Source organism: Coccinella septempunctata, chromosome 1, assembly GCF_907165205.1.
Source record: "Coccinella septempunctata chromosome 1, icCocSept1.1, whole genome shotgun sequence".
Lineage (NCBI taxonomy): Eukaryota > Metazoa > Arthropoda > Insecta > Coleoptera > Coccinellidae > Coccinella > Coccinella septempunctata.
Window position 1 is genome coordinate 15192110 of NC_058189.1, and position 23609 is coordinate 15215718.

Below are 23609 nucleotides of genomic sequence, written 5' to 3' on the forward strand. Positions count from 1 at the left end.
GTAACCTAAAAAGATGCAAATGTTAGCAACGTTCACGGGATAGGAAAAAATCGAATAAAAGACCGAATAACGTCATTTAAACTTAGATATTCAACAAAGACATGTTCCGACATAAACTAAAGTTCATTCTCGAATTGCCCGCCTCGACTTCTTCTACAAACACAAAACATAGGTAATTGCGCGGAAATAAAGAAGTTCTCAAGTTCTGTGACTGTCCAGTTTTATATTGGAGGTGGCCAGAAAAAAATAATACTTTACATCCTTGAGTGAAATTGTTGAGCATATTATTCCTATTCGATTAGGACACACAGTTACTTAACTAATATATTAATAATACGTAGCATTCATCATTTTTTATATTACCCACCTCAAATCGCTTCAGAGGTCCTCATGACGAAGATTCATAGGGTTTAGAAGCTTTTAATTTATTATTGCCATCAATATATAAGCTATCAGAGGAGCAAATATTTTTCCATGCACTATAACTAATTAAAGTGTGACACTACCAAGGAAATTACTGGGGACGTCTCTTAAATTGATTAATAAAGGAGGATGACTATAATATATATAATGTATACAATAAAACATGAAGCACATAAATATGATTATTTAATCATGATCAATATATTAATGGGAAAATATTCATCCTACTTCAAACCTTCTACGAAAATGAAGATTATTTGTAATAGTTGCAAGGTTATTCAAACATACAAATAATAAATTACAGGGTATCTGTAAACAAATGCGAAGGACTAAGGGAGATGATTTCTCGATGAAAATAAGCAGGGGTAGTTCCTATAAATTTTTTTCGAAATCGTCTTCCCTTCCAATATACAAACTTTGGAATATGACGGCGAGTTGACAGTTTTTAATTTTTTTTACGAGTTCTGTGAAGTTTGAAAAATTGGGTACTTTGGCTCAATACAACTCTGTTCAGAAGATCCACAGATGTGTAGTGTCACAGATTTAGCTAGTTATTCTACAGGTAATTTTGTTTTTCCAGGGGTGGCACAGCTCATTATAAAAACTTAAAATGGCTATATCGTTTTATCAGGTCCGAATCCGAAAAATTGGCATAAGAAAAAAGTATTTCTTTTGACCTCAAGAATCTACTGATAAAATATTTGTACGGGTTAAAGACTCACCCTGTATATTGCTGTCGCGAATTGCGGTTTATCCAAACTAATATTTGTTAGCTATACTATGTTGAATTATTCCGTTCAGATATTTTGAATTTCATAAAAAAGTTTGTTATCTGTTTCAACTAATATTGATATTTTGTTTCAGTGAGTAAACTTCCACCTGGTTTTCCGCTCATCACACAGTCGCCAATTAACAATAAAGTAGTTGAAATAGGTCATAACACCCTCCTCTCATGCGCAGCAACTGGGGATCCACCACCAAAAATAACATGGCTGAAAAATATGAGACCAATCAACATGTCATCGAATCCCCGATATGTTATCAAGGACGACATGCCAGGTGAGTAAAGAAATTTTAATTTCTCACAAAAAAATTCAAGAATGTTTCATATGTTTCGATTTTACCTACTGTGGGTAATAAAATTGTGAAAAAATATTGAAGGTAAACTGATTTAGCTTTTTTTTCGCTTTGAAGGAGAATTCACTTTATTTTGAGTTAAGATAATTCATATACTCCTTGTATGGTTGGTATACAGATAAATTACCGCTGTGTCAATATCTTTGGCTATACTGAAAAAGAATGAAATTAAAATTGAATTATAACTGCAACCAACTACCTCCAGCGGTCAGCGTATAAAATATTCATAACAACATAATTGAAACCTATTCGATATGCTCCAAGATCAATATAACGTGCGTTAAAAAAAATTCTTCGTCGTCAAATAGGCTTCGGAATTTTGAACGTCAATATTATGTGTCTCAACGTAATTCTTAGTTTCTGCTGTACCATTTTCCTGGTAAACTGAATTTTTGTATTAAAATTATTGAAAAATTATGAAAATGACGACTTAAAAACATTGAATGTGGATTTCCTAGAAGTACAAGAAAGTTTGTCGCTACAGAATCCTTTCCATTTTTTTTTTCAAATTAATACCTGTACCATAAAAACAGATGGCGCTAAAGCTTGTTTTTCGAGTGGGCTATCTATTCCCTGTTCATTTAATCTATGGTTAAATTATCAAATTATATTGCAAGTCCAAATTAAAACACGAAATATTCAAGCGCCAGAACACTTCTCGTTGAGAAAAGCCGTTCTGTATCCAAAGTATGATTTGGCTCAGTTTCACAGGGGCCAAACGTCGTGCATCGATATTGGTTCCACTCCTCCAACTATTGTGAATTCGAATCGAACTTACGTTCAAATAAGAAAAAAAACAGGTTTGACAGCTAATACTCTTAATACCACTAGCAATTCTATGCCACCATCTGCAACCTACTACAATCCATCTATAAAACTCGATAAAATAAAAAAGAATAAGATAAAAACAAGTTTAAATATCCCAATTCTTCTTGAAAGTTAACATGTATAACAGATGTTATAACAAAAACCACGAATAAAGAAAAATGTATACGTGATGCCTATGAATTGTTGAGCAGTGTACTTATATTCATTATTTCATTGCTGCAGATTTTGAATATATCGGTAACAAATGGGTAATTCGAAGCAGGTGCAGATTCTTTCAGGAATAATAGCTAATACCGTATGAATCAATAAAATCCGATAGAACTCAATTACATCAAAAACTTTGCGACAGGTCTTTCCGATATACGTGAATCATAACCTCAGTTGAACAACAATATATTTTTCATGCAATTTTCAAATATATATATATCCATAATTATGCCATATCTATTCTGAATATATCAGTAATAGCAGTTTATACGGAAATGAATGAATAGCGATATGATCTGATCCGGAAATTTTAGGTAATTTGACAAGTAGGTACGGCATGGCAGTGACAATGCAATTATGATAAATCGCTCATTCATTTTTCATTCGTGAATACCCCTATGTTTTGAATAATTTATCGATCAATATTGACTGGACATACGTTCAAAAGAGATAAGAATTGTTTTGGTCATACCGATAATTCAGAACTATGATATTGGATACTGAAATCGATTTCAATAATAAAAGAATGTAACCAAGATGATTCAGTTTCGAATGTACAGGTATAAGCTAAATCAAAGATTATAGAGTAGAAAGATTGGAAACGCCCTCATATCTCTAGTAGGTACTAAAAACCGATAGCATTTTGGTCTGTGAAAAAACACTTGACAATGAGATGGCGCTCAAAACGTACTTTCAATACAGAAAAACTGTTTAATAATTGGCTGGCGCGAAATTTGAAATCTATTCCTTATATTGAATTTTAATATTGACCTTGTTTTGACCAGAAAACAAACATCCTGAGCGACAAAACAAAAGTATGGTTTTGTTTTGTCATCAGGATGTTAGTTTTCATCTGAACATTGTTTAGAATCGAATAATATCAATCAAAAACGCTGTTGGATGTGCTTTATTTATAAAAAATTTACAAAAATTGGACAACAAATTAGGCTTTGACTAGAACACAAAAGTATATGTTGATCTGCTTTACGTCGAAGGTGTTTTTTCTTTGCAATAGATTATTTTGAATAAATAAACTTAGTTGAATTCGTACAATACACATGTATCAGAAATTGATATGGACCAATATTCAATATACCATCATAGCATACACATTTCAGTTCTTCACATATGTAGTATTTAAAAAATTTTCAGAACCACACTTAAAAAAGACATTACAGAGATTTACAAGACTTGTATGTAAAACCCGTTTGCAACAGCCGAGAATTCTCTGCAGAATTCTCTACAAAATTCTCGCAAGAAAACGACAGAGATTATTTTGTATGCAACTGAACAGAGAATTCTACCGAAAGTGCGTATGCAACGGTAAATAATTCACGGCGCATGAAATCTCCAGTAAATTTTCTAGAGAATTCTCGGCTGTTGCAAACGGGCTTAAGCCTGTCAGTATAGTTTCTTTATGTTTTTCTTATGATTTCCTCAAGATATGGTCTCTTTATGACTCAATATACAAATTGATTAATGAATGAACAAAACACAGGTTGCATAAAACTTTGACTTTCCAAACAACAATGTAACAGTCACTCAGTTCCCAAATCGAAATCAATAAAACCTTTGCATTTCTGAATATATTGCAGGAGTAGCAACTGAGAATCATTGCATGGACCTATAAAGTTCATAATTTCTTCTGAATGGGCCTTTCACGCAAGGGAAGCTTTCTGCATACAATACATTTTACTTGCAGTAAAATGTTTACTGCACATGGTGTAGTCAGTAGTGTTTGCTGAAGTCATTGTCTTAACGTCCTGAAAATTTTATCCACTGAAAATAAAAATCAATGAATGACCGATTACATGTTACGAGTTTTAATACTTACGCTTCCATTTTCCTTAGTTGAGTAAAAAACGTAATTTCGGAAATCCATTTTATTACTTGATCCACAGTTCTTCACCATTGAATAATTTTGGAAATTTGGGGGTTTTCACCAAGAAATCAGACTAAAAATTCATTAATCAGCAACTAGAACGAGCTAGATAAACAAAAAGCGGTACGAGAATCAAAACATTCAAAACCTCTTTGATCAAAATGGCCAATCTTACAAAATTTCATGTTTCTGGAAATGGTCTTTCAAATTAATATCTTAAAATCACAGTGGACACACAGATGACGCTCACATCACTTTAGTCGCTTCGTTTCCCATTTTTATACTCTATAATCTTTGAGCTAGATCAATTCACTTTTGAAATCTTCACATCAACCTAAGACATACTAACAAAACTAAAAAAACCCAAAATTTAATTACCTACTTGATGTTGAATTAATCTTCCCAGTAAGATATGGCAATATCCATCAAGGGAAGAAGGGATACAAACATTCTGACCCAATCAATTCAGCAACAATGTTCAAAAGATAGCAACTTTCAAAAAAAAACAAATAATATTAACATAATTCTTTTTCAATAATGATCCTTTCGAATTTAACAGATCCTCTTGTGCAATTTGCATTATAAGCTTTGCTATAATAGTAGCATAGTCCCTTTAAGTTTACAGCTTCCTTTAACACTACTAAAAATGACAGTAGAGGAAGCTTTAAGCTTAAAGTGACTTTAAATTTGAATATGAAACTGGACGTTAGATACTTTTATTATTATACATTATATGTACTTTATAAGCTGAATCTTTCATCTTCTTGCTTTTTTTTAATAGAAGGTATATTCAGATAAATCATTGTAATGACGAAGAACTTGTAACGTGTAGTCATTTGTAAAACAATGTTCAATGTTCATATGAAATAATATGTAAAAGTTCAATAATTTAATTTAAATTTTCCTCCTTCATTTGAGTTTAAGCTCATCCAAAGTATTCTCCATTCTCTTTTATTTTAGCAGACGGTTGGCCATGGAAATTTGACACATTTCACTCTGTATAGTACGAAAATTTGGGGTTATGACGCTTGTCAAAACATTTTCGGGTTTCAAATCACCGCTATGTTGCCCGTCCTACGTAAAAGTTTCTGTTATTACGTATTTTATCACAATTCTTCGGAAAATATGCGACGAACATAATTGAAATTTATACAAACTGATTGAAGGCATACCAAATCCAGTTATTTGTATGGAAAATACAAGAGATCGGTACATAATCATAATATGAGAGTTAATATTCGTTATCTTCTTTGGCTAAAGTTTGAATACGTTACATCAGTTGTAGATTTCAAAAATATTAACCCGAAGATGAAATGCATATGATGCAGTAGTTGGGAATGGGTATCTCCCGAAGGAATCAACAGATAATTACAAGAATGTAAAATTCTTCAACAAAAATCATCTTGCATCAATGTAAGTAAAAGGAATTAAAGGAAGTTTCAAGTCAAGATGAACTTCACCTTTGAACAAACATTTCACATGAATAAACAATTAACAGGACAACTGGCGCATATGTGTGGCTGTTCATCTTAATACATTGATAAAAAAATAATTAGGTATTTATTGGTACCTCAAGATATTTACAATGTATAGAACAAGTCAAAAATAGAAAAATCAATTTTCGGGAACTTATTCTACGATGACATTCATCTAAAATCCTGTAGTAAACTTTTCGCATTAATTCACTCAAACATAAAATTCTCAAATGCCACCACTTTTTTGGGTCTCCCAATAGAAGGAAATTCTTTGTCATCCTCTTCATTCACAATCTTTCTGATTGTGAATGACGTATTGTGAATTTTAGAATATCAGGGTATAACTATTTGAATGAGCGGACCTGAATTCTAAATAGCACTTCCTGAAACCCTGTCTCTTTTTTCAATCACATCGGCATTTTCGTAATATGACTTTAGCCTTGCGGCTTTCACACTCCTCTCCAGAGGAAAATTCACTTATCCCAGATATCTCAGATATCAAAAAGATTAAGCTCTGTTGGAGCCCTTTCCAGGTTTTCGGGCTCGTGGTGGTGGTCGGGTCCGGGTCGCTCCTCGCCTCCCTGCTGTAGGTTGGATTCCTGCTCCACCCGCACTTCCTGTCGGCGCAGACGGTGTTCCTCTGCATTCCCCATGTACTTGCGTACAGTTCTCGCCGTTCCGAGCAGTACCGCCTTCTGCATGACTTTATAAATATTTTCGTCCAACTGAAGTTTCCTCAAGTTCTCTAGTAGTTTCTTCGGTATCAGGCCTGTAGATGAAATGACAATAGGGATGGACTTGATATCTTTCAGCTTCCACTGTCTTCTGGTTTGTTCCTCGAGATCTCTGTATTTTGAAATTTTTTCAGTGTGCCTATCTAGAAGATTGTTATTATTTGGAATCGCCACATCGATGAATAGTGCTCTGTCCTCATCCTTATTGAGCAATATGAGGTCTGGTCTATTGTGGGTTATTTTCCGGTCTGTGAGAACCGTGCGATCCCAGTAGAGCTTGTGATGTTCATTTTCCAACACAGCATCCGGATGGTAATTGTAATAAGGAACCTTTTTCGAACTTAGAAGTTGGTGTTTTAGTGCTAATTCTTGGTGAAGAATCTTGGCAACAGCATCATGTCTATTTTTGTACTCCGTGCCCGCGAACTTCTGACAATTAATTAATTTATATAAATTGTGGCAACGGCGTTATGACATTAACGACATTTCATGAGTGCCAACCTTACTCCGTTATAGTTACAAAAATTCGAGAAAATTATTTCATGGCCAACCGAGTGCTAAAATAAATGTGAATGGAGTATACTTATTTCGTTTCGTTCACTGATATCCAGATATCCATCATCGTGCATCGAACTTATTTGGGATTTGTGGCATAAAATCGAACAGATCAAACCGTGCTACCGAAATGAGATTGAATTTCCATTTTTAACGTTCAATAGAGACCCTTCGGTGTGGCGCGTCCCTCTCCGATGAATGAAACAGTAAAGCGCCCATATTTGATTTGTTGAAGTTAAATAAAACACGTAGACGGTATATTCAAAATCGAATGGGATCCGAAAAGCCGAGACCGTATTCGGTTGGAATAGTTTAGCACCAGCTCGTGTTCGACGACGCCAAATGTTCCATCCTCGACTCGACGCCTCACGTACTTAATATAAAGCCTAATATGAAGTCGCATTAGATGTGTATAACATGACGAACAAACTCGGTATTCCGTTCGGAAATACTGTTGCATACTCGAAATAAATTCCATTTATATCTTTTCTAAGCTCCACTTGGAAATGTTAAATTTGAATCAGATGGCATACGTGAATGTTAAGATTTCGAATTATTGATGTTGATACTGTGTACGGGAATACTTACACCGAGTGTGACAATATGGTATCATTTACATGGAAATGGAAGAATTATTACAAAAACATTTTGGTGATATTTAACGTCTTGTAGGTTCAACCCCTAAGGAGGAATAGATACCCAGAGCCGGATTAACCCCAGGGCAAAAAGGGCAATTGCCCTGGGCGAATTCAATTCAGTATTGGGGGCGAATTCATTGTTAGTAACAGTATCTAAATACGGAAATCACTGAAATAGAGAAAACCGATTCCAAATAATAGAAACATACGGTTTCGATCGATATCAGTCGTCATATATACTTTCGGTCACAGAACACACCTTGACTTACTTTATGCTGTCGGTGTACGATACCTAATTCATATAAAAAAGGTGAATTGAAAACTCCTAAGTTGTTTTCAATTCACCTTTTTTTAACTGTATCATATGTTCTTCATGATTTTTGCTGACTTTTACTTTTCGATGAAAAAACTTCATTATGAAAATATCTCTACAGGTTCCTTAGTTATTGAATGATCATTATTGTAATATGGGGGAGGGGGGGCGAAAAAATATCCTGTTCCCCGGGCGCCAAGTGGTTTTAATCCGGCCCTGTAGACACCCGAACCAAAGATTATGGAGTAGAAAGATAGGAAAAGACCTCATATCTCTAGTACTAAAAACCGACTACATTTTGGTCAGTGAAAACACACTTGACAATGAGATGGCGCTCAAAACGTACTTTCAATACAGAAAAACTGTTCAATAACAGTTACGGTTTTTTAATTGAGGGGCGCGAAATTCGAATTCTATTCCGAGTATTGAATTGACTTTGTTTGAACCAGAAAACAACCAACTAACATCCTGATAACAAAAGTATGGTTTTGTTTTGTGATCAGGATGTTAGTTTTCATCGGAACATTGTTTGGAATCAATTAATATTGATGAAAAACGCTCTTGGATGTGCTATATTTTCATTTGCAATATATAAAAAATTTACAAAAATTGGAATTATGGACAACAAATAAAGCTTTGACTAGGACACAAAAGTAAATGGTAATCTGCTATACGTCGAATGTGTTATTTCTTTGCAATAGGTTGTTTTGAATTGATAAACTTGGTTGAATTTGTACAATTTATGGTATCAGAAATTAATATGAACCAATATTCAATATACCATCATAGCATACACATTTCAGTTCTTTACATATGTACATATGTATTATTCATAAAATTTCAGGAACCACACTTAAAAAAACCTTACAGAGATATACAAGACCTGTATTTTTGCCTGTCAGTATAGTTTCTTTATGTTTTTTATGATATGGCCTCTTTATGACACGATATACAAATTGATTGATGAATGAACAAAACACTCATAGCAGGTTTCATAAAGTTTTGACTTTCCAAACAACAATTTAACAGTCACCCGCTTCCCGATGCTTTCTGCATATAACAATTCACGTGGATGAACAGTTCTCAATTGACCTGCAGAAAGTAAAATGTTGACTGCAGTCAGTAGTGTAGTCATTGTCTTAACGCCCTGAGAATTTTATCCATTTCGGAGCACTGAAAATTAGAATCAATGAATGACCGATTCACATGTTACGAGTTTTGATACTTAGGCTTCCATTTTCCTTAGTTGAGTGAAAAACTTAATTTCGGAAAATCCATTTTATTATTTGATCCACAGTTCTCCACCATTCAATAATTTTTGAACAATATTCTGGTGTTTTCACCAAGAAATAAGACGAAAAAAATTCAATAATCAGCAACTAGATCGATCTAGATAAACAAAAAGCGGTACGAGAAAAAAATTAATATTTTATTTAACTAGTCTCAAAAACACGCTTGACACACACATGTTGGCCTCACTTCGCTTTAGACGCCTCATTTCCCATCTTTGTACTCTATAATCTTCGACAATGTCAATAGGGAACATATGCCGAGTGACTGATCATTGTGAAGCCTAGAAATATGACTATTCCAACAAAAAATCCAAAAAATGTTTTCAATATGTATAGTGAAAACTCTGTCAAAATCTGTGGAGTCTGAACGACTTCAAATTTTCACCTTGTTTAGCGAAGTGGAAAAATTTGAACATCAACTTTCGAGGAGGATTCATTAACCTGACTAATGAAGCTTCACGAAGGGGTTACTACCCCTAACACACTCTGAATAGGGAAGAAGTCCCGTATAATGTAGTTAAATGAGTTCTTTACAGTGATGTGTTCGTACCGCACATAAATTTTTATTTTCCACCCTTCATAACAAGTATACAAACTTAGGTTCATCACTGTAAAGAACTCTATATAACTCTTTAATACGGAGACTTGTCACTTTTTTCCAATTCAGGTGGCGTCAGGAGTGACAACTCCTGGGTATTAGTGAAACACTCTTTCCATATACGTCGAGATCGAAGCCCGGGAAGTCGCCTAAAATAATTTCCGAAAAACTTCAATTTTGGCTATTTTTGCCGTTTCGGCGAAAGGTGCAAAACGTTGTGGGAATCACGGGACGAACGGAACCTTTTCGTCGTCCGAGGACGGGCTATGCTTTATAACGAAGGACCAAATTATTGACAGTTAACAGTCTTGCCCACTTTTACGCCTCCCCCAAATACCCGCGTAAGAAAGAGGTTGAATTTTTGACATTTCTCATTTATAATAATAATATTCAATTTCAACATGAATACATTACATATGAGCTGTATTCGGGTTCGGCTTTTCGGACTTTCTAGAACAATTCTCGGACTGTCAGAAAGCCGAACCCGAAAACAGCCAGCGAGAGTATAGAGAAGGAGAACGATCGCCGTACTAAAAATGTGTCCCCGAAAACGGGGAACGTAGGCTAGGTGTCGCTGCGATCGCTGCGATCGCTTCATTTATCGATATGGGGTGGGGACACATAATTCTATCTTTATAGTTCTATGGGTGGGGATTTTAGCCTCAATTTTAAATGAACAGCCTTCATTTTATTTTAGGTTATGTGTCATCGTTTCTGATGATTTTTCAAATACCTTTCTTCAAATCTATATTAAATATGAGTTCTCTGAATTATATGCAATAAAATACTAATCATATTATAAAGGGGACTATGTTATGAGCTTTATTCACTCATAATAAATGACGAAATCAATGAAATTCAAGAGAAATCACTGATCAAAAAAATATTACCTATGTTTGTTTATCATTGTTTATTGAAAAGAGGTATGTTAGTTGGTTTACTGTAATCTTCAAAATTATATAAATTCGCAGTGAGGAGTAGTACACATCAAGACAACAAAAGGTAGCAATCTCAGATTTAAAACTTAGGTATTAGAGTAGATTCTGTTTCCGATACTCAGCTGAGAACCGTTATAAACGATATATTATGTTATGCCAACAAAATTCTTCAAGAATATCTACTTCTGAACCATGTAGTTTTATTGATTAGATATTCTTATTCAGAAGAGTCCACTTCTCACGAGGGATGACAATTTCGATTTCTTTCATAATGAATCCATCATCTTTTTGATATCTTCATCGCAAAAGTGCTCTTGACACACAAATTTATTTCGGGTCGATTCTCGAGGTAAGGTTTTTTAAAATTTTCTCCCAAAACTGCACTCGGAAATATTATTCTCCTTTTCTTTCCGATGTCAAAACACTTTTACACTAGCGCACTCTTCAACATTTCACCATGGTTTTTCTCTTATTAAAAATTGAAAACAATAATATTCTAATCATATGTCACCAGGAAGACAATTCACTCAGCCAACTACAATTAGTTTAAATCAAAATTTCGCCATCCCGTGATGGCCAGCGCGCCTGTTGGCAAAAGCATGAACTACCCTATTGGTACATATTTTTGGGGACAAAAAATCTATGGTCACAAAGCAGCGATCGTTCTCCTTCTCTCTCCATAACATCACATGTCACGTCAGAAAACACAGATTTTTCAAATTTAATTTTGGAAAAACTCTTCCAGAGAGTATAAGGTCCGTTTGCACCAATCCCCCTTAAAATGAGTACCTAACTAAGCGTAGTTTAAAGTTAATGGACGCTTAATTTTATTGTCAGTTGCACGACTGCGGCTTAACAGAATCTTAAGTAAGGGGCCCTTAAGTTTTCATATCTAGTGATATTTCAGTTTTTAATTTTGGTGCAACTTCATTCTAGCCCAATAAAGCCTTTTCATTGGTTGGCCGGTTACAGATGATCGTTGTCATTTCATTAACCTAACTTTATTGTCCTGTCATTCAGTGTCAAGTAAAATATTATATTATTATCAAAGAGTGACAACTTTTTGTTGCTGAATTAGCATTATTATTGATAATGAAATGGATTGTCAAATAAAAGGTACTTGATGTTATTAGAAAAACCACAGCAGTTCTGCAGCCAGTTTATGAGTTCAACAAATTATTTTAGGTTAGAATCCCGCCCTTAAATAACTAAGTGGTCATTACAGGAGCGCTTAAATTTAAGGCTAGCTTTAGCCATTTAAATGTCACTTAACAGTTTAACGTAATTTAAGTTAAGGGTTCATTTCAAGGGACACTTAAACTAAGTGCGTTTGGTGCAAACGGGTCTAAGGTATTTTTAAGTAGAATATTTTTCAAATTGTTTTTAAATTTCTTTCCGTTAAGCTGCTTTATGGCATCAGGAAGTTTATTGTAATTGTAATCGACTTCTTGTTGAACGAATTTTCGCTGATGATAAGAGATGGCTAGGTTAGGTTAGAGAAGGAAAATTTTGTGAAAATTTAGACCATAATTCCGATTCCCTTCAGTTTCAGTAGGCTCCACAAGGTCTCAAGGAAGCTCTGAATGTTCAAATTTCAAATCGATATCTCTAAAACTGTAGCGTTTTCAAGGAAAAGTACAATGAATTTGAGTTCCATAGTTTCTCTGAATTCTCTGAAATGGATCTCTTTTTTTAAATACAGAGAGGCGCAGAATTATGGCTAAAAGTTTCGCTTGTAAACAAGGTCTTGTTCTGCTATCGACTTCCTTTCGGAATTTTTCATTGCCCATGTAAGGGATTTTCTGTATGAAGAAAACTTCAGGAAAATATCCATAACACTTTGCGTGGGACATTGGAATTTATACATAGAAAGCTGGAGTAGAAGTTTCAAACTGACAAAAATATCAACGTCTTACGAAAGAATATTTTATTCAAGCGAATAGCCAATCAACAGCCGCTTCGCGGAACAAGAAGAGATCTCGAAGATCCCGGGCCGAGGCAGAAGCTGATGCTAATGGTCCCCTGGGTGCGCCAAGCCGAAGATACGTGCAAACTTAGCCGTCCGGGAAATCGCACCGAAAGAGTGCTTTGCATATACCCAGGTCTCGGTTCCTCCATCCTCCCCACCTTCGTCGGTGTCAGTTACGTCCTGATGATGTCCTTAATCACTTAGAGGAAGAGTAACGGGGGACTGGAAAAATATGTCGAAAACTTGAAGAACAAAGTGGGAAGTTTCGGGTCGACAACTCCGTTGTTTACTTATTCGCGTGAAGAATGTAAATGGAACAAAAACTCAGAAAGGATTTTCACTGTGTACTCAAGTCTAGCACTCCATAAAGTTTCGGCTGGGTATAAGGGTTTATGGAATGGGAGTAATACTGCAGACCGTTAAACTAGCGGAAAACTTGTTAAATTCGTTAATTCAATGTTTGATATAAGTTCAATAAAAAATATGGGTAAAATGTTAATACCTGACCAATATTTTCGTGAATAAGAGCGTTTCATGAAAATTACGATAGTTCATCGAAAATTTGTTGAGTGATTTGATAATAAGATTTTCAACTTTAATACCGAACAGAAATCCAGCAATGATTTTATTAATGTGCGTTCAAAAAAATTCGTCGTCATGTAGGCTATGGAATTCTGAACGTTGATATTCCGTGTCTAAGCGTAACTCTTAGCTTGTCATGCACCATTTTCCAGGTGAAGATTTGTTGTTGCATTAAAATTATCAGCAAATTATAAACATGGTATTACATTCAGAAATGTTCCGGTGATTTCATAGAGTATCCCAATGTTGCTGTAGATTATTGTCAGTTTTTCCTAAATACTGTTTCGCGATGTTTTGTCATTTTCCGTCAAACAAGTATGTTCAAATAAAAAAGGAAGTGATCGACCATGATATACTCCGTTCAGATTTATTTTAGCAGTCGGTTGGCCATGAAATAATTTTCTCAAGTTTATGTAACTAGAACGGAGTAAGGTTGGCACTCATGAAATCTCGTTAATGTCATAACGCCGTTGCCACAACTAATATCAATTTTTATTACGAAAATGCCGAAAGTGATTGAAAAAAGAGACAAGGTTTTAGGAAATGCTATTTAGAATTCAGGTCCTCTCATTCAAATAGTTATACCCTGATTTTCTAAAATCCACAATACTAAATAATTCAATGTAAGAGAATTCATCTGAATCTAAACGACTTATATTTCATCTGAATGTTTCAACAGTCAAAAAGATTGCGAATGAAGAGGATGACAAAGAATTTCCTTCTATTGGGAGACCCAAAAAAGTGGTGGCATTTGATAATTTTATGTTTTAGTGAATTAATGCAAAAAGTTTACTACAGGATTTTCGATTAATGTCATCGTAAAATAAGTTCCCGAAAATTGATTTTTCATTTGACTTGTCCTATACATTGTAAATGTCTTGAGGTACCAATAAATACCAAATTATTATTATTATATCAATGTATTAAGATGAACAGCCACAAATACACGGCAGTTGTCCAGTTAATTGTTTATTCATGTGAAATTTTTGTTCAAGATGAAGTTCATCTTGAATTGAAACTTCCTTTAATTCCTTTTACTTATATTGATGCTAGATGATTTTTGTTGAAGAATTTGATATGCTTGTAATTATCTGTTAATTCCTTCGGGAGGTACCCATTCCCAACCACTGCATCATATGCATTTCATCTTCGGGTTAATATTTTTGAAATCTTCAACTGATGTAACGCATTCAAACTTTAGCCAAAGAAGATATCGAACATTAACTCTCCTCATGCTAGTGCATATTATGATATTATACTGATCTCCTGTATTTTCCATGCAAATAACTGGATTTGGTATGCCTTCAATCAGTTTGTATAAACTTCAATTATGTTGTCACATATTTTCCGAAGAGATTCGACATCGTGATAAAATACGTAATAACAGAAACTATTACGTAGAACGGGCAACATAGCGTTGATTTAAAACCAAAAATGTTTTGACAAGCTTCATAACCTCACATTTTCGTACTATACAGAGTGATGTGTCAAATTTCCATGGCCAACCGAGTGCTAAAATAAAAGTGAATGGAGTATAGAAAACCCCACAAGATTTTGAGAAAAAAATATCGAGATTGACACAATATTGAAAAAGTTGATTACCTACCCTTTGTTATGTGATATGATTATACAGGGTTGGAACTATTCAAAGAGGGACTACAGGGATATCGAAAACCGTTAGAAATACAGGGTACCTTAAATTACGAAAAAGTTGCGTTATTCAAGGATGAGTGGGTGGGTGTAAACAGTTTCCAAATATCTCTGATGGATCCTGAGATATCTCGAAAAACTGAAAATCAAGATCATTTTTTCTTCATAACTCATTTGTTTTTGGAGATAACTACACGAAATTCGGTGTGTACTCATAATCCTATATAGCGATTATACTGGTGTACTCCTTTTTTGTAATTTAAGCCACCCTTTATTTTTAACGGTTTTCGATATTCCTATAGTCAGCCTCTAAATAGTTCTAACCCTGTATATCGATGATGTCAGTTGGACAGTATTGAATAAATAAATTAATACAGACGTATTAACTGAAACCTGAAACTCATTCTGATGAAAATCGTGTAATTCAATTTTTCTAGTTTAGTTTGGATGTTCATCAAATATCGACCAAATCAATTCAATATTTATAGAGAATTAAACATATTGATTTATTCGTTTTACTGTGATTTATTCATTTTACTGAAATAGGTGGAAACCTTTTACATAATTGTAAGCACAAATTAACATAATACCTCGATTAATTCAAGATTCATTCCCCTTGCGTATGAAAATTGTTAACTTCGGTTGAAATTTTTACTGAGAATTTTTCCAACATTTTCAAATTGTTTGGATCCTTGTGATCAGACTCAATGAAAGAAATACTTTTTGCACGTTGAGAGAAATCTACTAGTAACTTCTTCCTAAAAAATGCCTTTCCTCTTTTCATACAAAACTACGACATATATGTTAATGTCATCCTTGTTCACATTTAGGGAAGATGAAATAATTCAAGTACATTCAGTCACAGGAGATCAACCTTCAAAAGTCTATAGCCTACTCGACACAGAATTTTTTTGAACGTACATTATATACTATCTGTTTGTATAATAGTAAAAAGCCTATAAGTTTCAATGACAGAGAACTTAAACTGAAAGAGGAAGGAAAAAAAAGAGAACTCGTTAGTCCATTTTATTTATCATAATTTAATGTTCAAATAGAAGAGAAAACCAATCAAATCCTCAGAAGTGTAGACTTTGATTCGATGATTCGAAAAATAAAATCATATACGGATTAGTTTGTATGGAAGTGGAAAGCCTACAAGTTTCAATAATAGAGAATTCATACTGAACTGCAAAGAAAAAAGATAACAAGAAAACTCCATTATGTTAAAATAGAAAAGGAAACCAATCTGTGAAGTGTAAGTTTTGAGTTGATCTCATAAAAAATTTGCCGATTCTGATCTACAGAGCGAGTCTTTCACTCGCACAAGAAGTTGCACGCTATAAAAGGATTATTTGAACGTTTTGTTTAATAAAAGTATTCTTCATATTTCCCCGTATAATGCGCCGTTTTCGAGTAATTTGATGTTGAAAAATTAAAAAGTATCTGTGAAATTTGAAAATTATGTACTTTGGCTGAATACAACCCTGTTTAAAAGATCCACAGATGTGTTGTGTTGCAGGTTTAGCTAAATACCACCAAAAAATTTGCCTCATTATCAAAGAGATGAAGTTCATAGTTCAAGCATTTTTTCATAAATCATATACTATTATCATTGAGTGTTAGTGATAGATAATTTAATTGTCAGCGTTCGATATATCTGTGAATATTGTTTAATCTCGTATCTTCCAGGTTCCCTGCAAATAAAGAATAGCGACGAGAAGGACCATGGCAAGTACGAATGCGTTGCTGAAAATTCGATTGGGGTCGATTATTCAGCTTCAGCCATACTCTACGTTAAGGGTAAGGATTCATTTACTAATAGATTCCCTCAAGTTCGTCTTTTCACCCACCCCGAGTTAGGAGAAATGCAAACATCAATCCAATCTCTCTGATTGCTCGACGCCGAGCAAATTTTTATTCTTTACATGGCAAAATGTACGAGTTTCAAGATAAACACCGATTTCCGTATGGAATTTTCATTGTTAACAGCTCGTGCGTAGTTTGAATTTCGACCATTCATCGATATCGTAGGAAATTTTCAAATATTTATAAGGTGGTAAAATTTGTTTACAAATCACTCAATATTCGATTTCTTTCACAAAGACACCTTGAAATTAATTCAATCTTGACGAAATATACCGAAAATTGAAAAGAATCGACTGATTTTCTCATATTTTCTTTCAGTACGTCGTGTATCACCACAATTTTCCATTCCCCCACCTCCTGTAACAGAGGTTATGTTGGGTGCTGACCTAAACTTGACATGCGTGGCTGTCGGCTCCCCTATGCCGTATGTGAAGTGGAGAAAGGGATCCACCCAAGAGTTGACACCCGAGGATAAGCTACCAATTGGAAAAAATACATTGCAACTTTCAAACATAAGGGAATCTGCCAACTATACTTGCGTAGCAGCCAGTGCCCTTGGGGTCTTGGAGGCTGTTGCCCTTGTAAAAGTACAATGTAAGTAAAAAAAAGATTAAGAAATGATTTCCAATAGGTCAGGTGAAAAATTCGGTACAAAACAGATGAAATCATATTTGAAATGAACAAGTATCAAACCTTTTTCTCATAGTTCATCAACCAACGATATATTTTGTATTCACCTCCGTTTAAAAGGTTGGGGGTATATTTTTTCAACATCCTTATATTTCTGGATTTTCAAAACGAGCATGACAAGAAAAATAATTCTGACTAATTATTCCTCCAAAAAATTATAACGCCAGAAAGGAAAATATATTGTTATTGACTGCTGGTTAGAATACGAATACAAGAGTATTCACTTCAAAATTCTAAAGGATATCGTATCTTAACAAATAATGTGTAATTTAAATCTTCGTTAAGTTTCAATGAGTCAGCCATTCTTTTTACTCAAAACCACCATCTCACCGGCACATGCGCCATTTTGTAACGTGTCTTGCATACACTTTGAATGTAATTTTTGGTGATCATTGTAAAGCCCGTTTGCAACAGCCGAAAATTCTCTAGAGAATTTACCCGTGAATTCTCTACAGTAACATACGTACATTCGGTAGAATTCTTTGTTCAGTTGCATACAAAATATTAAAATAATTTCTGCCGTTTTCTTATCAAAATTCTGTAGAGAATTCTCTAGAGAAATTTCGGCTGTTAGAAATGGGCTTTAGAGGATGAAATAAAAAAAAAGTCATATGAAATAACCTTTCATTTTACTGAAACATTTGTTCAATAAAAAAATACACTTACATGGAAAGATATTATTTTTCACTCCATGCGTTCAACTCTAGTTACGCCACTGTGTAGAGGATATTTCACAAGAGGTTCGAGTGCTGGAGTGAAAGAACTAAATCTCTTCAGTTAGTAGTAAAAATAATTTAAATTTTATCTTGTGCAAAGAATCTTCAAACACAGAACGACTGAGTACTTTTAGAATAATCTCATAAGAATCATACCTAACCTCTTTGATTCTTGATCAAATTTGTTCAGGAGGTGAAAATATAAATTCAGAAAAACAGATTATGTAGAATTTCCATTTCTTTATTAAGTTTCGAATTCATTCATTCATTCATTCATTTATTTCCAAACATCCTTACACATACAAGAACCTATAGGAGGCATAACTGCCCGTACATACTTTGGCCCTGAAAACTAAAAAAGAAATTCAACTTATTATATAATATACATAGGCATACCTGCCCAGATTCAAAAAAGAAGTAATCTCACAAAATGGTGGTGGTTTGGCTATTGAATACTAATATCAAAAAAAAATTCAACTAAAATTTCATAGCAAAGGTATAATATCAACCATTAGAACCACAAACTTTTCATTGTTGTACCACAATAAAATCAATTGCCCACCTTAGTCAACATACATATCTTTAACAATATTTTGTATATACAAAGTAAACAAAAAAGGGTAAATACATCCAATTGATGAAAATTTAACAATATTTCTCAAATTTTTAAAAAGCACTTTTTTACTGACACTTTTTAAATTCATCGGCAATTCTATAGCTTCTTTGACCTCTTTTTAGAAATTTTGTTGGTAAGGATATATTTTTAAACCTAGTTTCATTTGTATTATAAATAACAATTTTTCAATTCATTATTCATGTAGACAATGGATCTCAACACAAAATAGTTTCTCAGGTCAAGTGGTCTGTTAGAATCCGTATCATCAATTCCAAAATCCTGTTTAATCCTATTCAATTTCATTTTAGTATTCGCAAAAAATAAATAATGAAATGACCATTTTTTTGATATCCAGTGACATTTTCATCATGGTCAGTTTCTTTTTGGGTGGTTTCATGTTCAATCATCATCAGTGGTTCGATAAAGATCCATATAGTAGATACTTGAATAAATGAACTGAACCGCCCCTGTTACATTTTCATAATACTTGACTTACCTTTCGCAAATCTTTCAGCATTACCCGGTCCACCCACTAACGTAAGAGTGTCCGAGATTACTGCAACCACCGTAAGGTTAACCTGGTCCTACGATGGCATGGAGGAGCTTCAATACTATGTGATACAGTTCAAACCGAAATATGCCAATCAAGCTTTCAGCGAGATATCAGGAATCATAACAATGCATTATCATGTTAGAAACCTCAGTCCGTATACGGAGTACGAAATGTATGTGATTGCGGTTAACAACATCGGAAGAGGACCACCAAGCGCACCAGTGAATGTTACCACCGGCGAAACAAGTAAAAATCGTTCATGATATTTTTTATATCCAAGTGTTTTCGAATAGAACAAATATTATGAAATGGGCGGAAAAGTATCCGGTATTTCACAAAAGACTGATTTGAATGATTATATATGATATTTCAACTCACTTCCTATTCAATATTCGTGTATAGTATACGTGGAATAAAAAGTGGCCAAAATTCGGACGCCATATTTACTCAGAATATTACAAGAAACCATGGTTTCATGCGACAGTTTCTAAGAAAGCTGGACCAATGACTAAATGTAAAGCCTAGAGGTTTATTTTAAACACCTCAATATTTCGAAACTTTTTTGGATACTAACTCTTCCTTCACTCTAGGGAAGAAAACATTATTCTTCATGAAAAGCCTCATGGGAATTATCATCCTCCGAAAAATATCGATTTTCAATCGACACCTAATCGTCCTTGCAAAATATCTGTCTTGCTATTCCCTTCTTCAGATATTCAAAACTAACATTCTTTGATTCGTTTGCGTTCAATCCAAGTTCATAAATTTCGAATCCTATTACAGTTTTTCGTTCTATATGGAAACATTGAGATAAAAAATCAAATAATGCTGTGACCAGCACATGCGCCATTTTGAAACGCTCACCCCAAAATTTCGAAGTGAGATAGTTCATATTTGAAAACACTTGGTGCCGAATGTTTCGAATAAACCTTGTTTGCAAATTGTTCTAACATAATTTTTTTATTACTTCCTACTTGGATGATCGGATTGTTAAACGTGAGTTGAAAGTCTGATCTCGAAATTTTTGCCAACTAACAATAATTTCTCACATTTGTAGCTTACTTCATTGAAGGTGGCAGTAAGTACTATTATTTGCTAATTCCAAACGATTAATAATCATTAGAGATGATGGTGTTGTTGGCCTTTTTAGATGTATCTTCATACGTGTTTCCTTGAATCTACGTTTTATTTCCACTTTCAGAACCTGGAACAGCTCCCAGAAAGGTAGAAGTTCGTCCACTGAGTTCTAGTACAATGGTTATTCAATGGGATGAACCTGAAACACCGAATGGTCAAGTACTGGTGAGTATTTATAAGTCCATTTAGTTTAGTTTGTTCATGGCCAATCTAAATTATTTCTTTTCGTTATTTATGTTTGAAATTTTCAAGTCCGATTAGTGTAACGTGAAGGACTATCATTTGTAAAAAACTAAATATATGATTATATGCATAAATTAACTTTTTACGAATATAATAGGTATTCATAAAACAATGGCTTCAATGATATTTCACACTGCCCAAAAATTGAAATAGATATTCTAGAGAAAAATCAGTTTTAGTACATGAATCAAATTTTTAGTATTATCATTGAATATTAATTAGGCATCAACATGAAGCTAACAGCATCGCCAGTCAATGATTTCCATATCGCTACTCCCCCTCCGAACACCTTGTACTAGTGCAGCACTGGTGCGGTCAATGGATTTAAAGAAAAATTACAAAAACTAATATCCTGTGGCTGTATGGAGTTTTGTGTGATCCGTTTGTATGATAATAGGCTTAATGCTTAATTGTCACTAAAAGAAGCCTTCCAACTTGAACAATTAGTGTGTTGGTTAAACGAAGGTTCAACTCAACAAAAACTTGCTAACCGTCTACGGGTTCAGCAAAGTGTAATTAGTAGAGAGTGGAATCGCTATCGTACTAGTGGAAGTACTGTATATACTCATGGGGGTGGAAGAGCAAGAGCCACAAACGTCGCACAAGATCGGCTAATACGGTTAGCTGTGCTCAATGTGCGTTTTGGGGAGGAATTTGTTTTAATAGGTGCTTATTTTCCTTATCATGTCAGCGATAAGGTATCGGGATTTGATTGTAGAACCTATATTTGTTCCCTTTGCGACAGACAGAGGCGACAATTTAATGTCAATTGATGATAATGCCCGTCAACACTGGGCTAGAATTATCAACGACCGCATAGAAGAGCGTGGCATTAACCGAATAGTTTGGCCCGCTGCCTCAACAGACCGAAACTGTATTGAACATGTCTGATCTGCGATATCACAGCGATTATACCGCTTACCTGACCAACCGCAGATATTACAACAGCTCACCAATGCTTCAACAGACATTTGGCAAAACATTCCTTAAACTTTCATTGATAACCTCATTGATACAATGAGGTAGAGTACTACGAAGACCACCCGATATTAAACTTTGATTTCAAGATGCCTGTAACAGAAGCAACCATTTTAAGCCTGCAGAATAAAAGAATCTTGCTTTTAGTGTTGCCATTTCAGGCAGGTTAACTTTATGTTGACATCTAACTTAATACATCAGTATAGGTACATATACAAAATTGTTTCTTGTTTCCCTTTATACAATACAATACAATTATATGTAGGTAACATTGGGGGTTTAATACTCAAAGCATGTATGCAAATCATCCACTTCAATTTTCGAGCAGTGTAAAAAGAACTAAATTTGAAAAGCCTAAAGCCTTTGAAACGATCATTATTAATATCATAGTACCTTTTCGTGTTTTTTTGAGTTTTCCTTATCATTCGAATAACTTGCAGGGATACAAAGTTTATTACACAACAAATCCAAATCTTCCAATGGCACAATGGAAGTCGCAAACTGTCGACAACAATCAGCTAACGACTATCAGCGAACTCACCCCACTCACTATATACACCATAAGAGTTCAAGCTTTCACCTCTGTGGGACCAGGGCCACTTAGTGCGCCTGTACATGTGAAAACACAGCAAGGTAGTATCAAAAATTAGAATTTTAGTATTCTGCATTTCATAAAAAGCTACAAGAAATAGATCCAATTCAATGCATGAATAATTATATCTGAAGTATTAACCTATTATTTGTCGTGTGACACCTTTATTATACTTTAACAGGTGTCCCTAGTCAACCTAGCAATTTGAGAGCTTCAGATATTGGCGAAACAGCAGTTACATTGCAGTGGACCAAACCAACTCATTCTGGCGAAAGTATAGTTAGTTATGAACTCTATTGGAACGATACTTACGCCAAAGAAAAGCATCATAGACGTATACCTATTTCTGAAAGTTACACTTTAACGGGACTCTATCCGAACACTTTATATTATGTATGGTTGGCGGCAAGGTCACAAAGAGGAGAAGGCGCTACTACACCACCAATACCAGTTCGTACAAAGCAGTATGGTAAGACATCACACAATATCATGCGTAAACAAAAATATTAGCAGAGCTTTTGTTCTCTCTATCTCGTATTAACACAACTTCTTGATCATTTGATGAAAAGGTAGATTGGGTAAATGAAAATAAAAATTTTCATTTACTCACGTTGAGTATTCACAGTAGTTCCTATTCAAAACAATAATATAACAGAAAATTTTGTATTCGTTACCATGTCATAATTCATTATAGACACAAGTATTTGCATCACATTTTAATCGAAAGTGATTCTGATATTGCAGTCAAAAATTAGGATTTAGCATCTAGCAACCAAATCCGATGTCATTTCTCGTAAATTGAAATACTGGAAATATACACTCTGAAGACTGTGACATCAATTCTATAACTAGAAGTCACAGTATCCCTGGATGATCGGTTAGAAGTTGATTTGCCTCCGAAGATTGGAAGATCAGTAGGTTTAATACACTTTACACTGGCTTAGACCCTGAGGACTTACAAGCGCTACAAGCACACGCCGCTTCATGAATTCATGAA

The 23609-nt window shown here is 34.4% G+C and overlaps 1 protein-coding gene across 2 annotated transcripts in view; it reads left to right on the top strand.

Annotated features, from left to right (window-relative positions):
- Window positions 1–1292: 1292 nt before the first annotated feature.
- The window catches only part of LOC123308591 (tyrosine-protein phosphatase Lar), a 39997-nt gene continuing 17680 nt past the window's right edge, over window positions 1293–23609 (top strand). Inside the window, exons 1-8 of one of the 2 annotated variants that reach the window (XM_044891323.1) lie at window positions 1293–1482; window positions 16911–17021; window positions 17406–17681; window positions 19624–19908; window positions 20735–20740; window positions 20864–20964; window positions 22461–22653; window positions 22794–23081. In XM_044891323.1, the coding sequence (XP_044747258.1) occupies window positions 1425–1482; window positions 16911–17021; window positions 17406–17681; window positions 19624–19908; window positions 20735–20740; window positions 20864–20964; window positions 22461–22653; window positions 22794–23081 (1318 nt within the window). In that variant the 5' untranslated portion in view covers window positions 1293–1424. The remainder of the gene's footprint in view (window positions 1483–16910; window positions 17022–17405; window positions 17682–19623; window positions 19909–20734; window positions 20741–20863; window positions 20965–22460; window positions 22654–22793; window positions 23082–23609) is intronic. The other variant, XM_044891331.1, reaches the window with a different exon arrangement.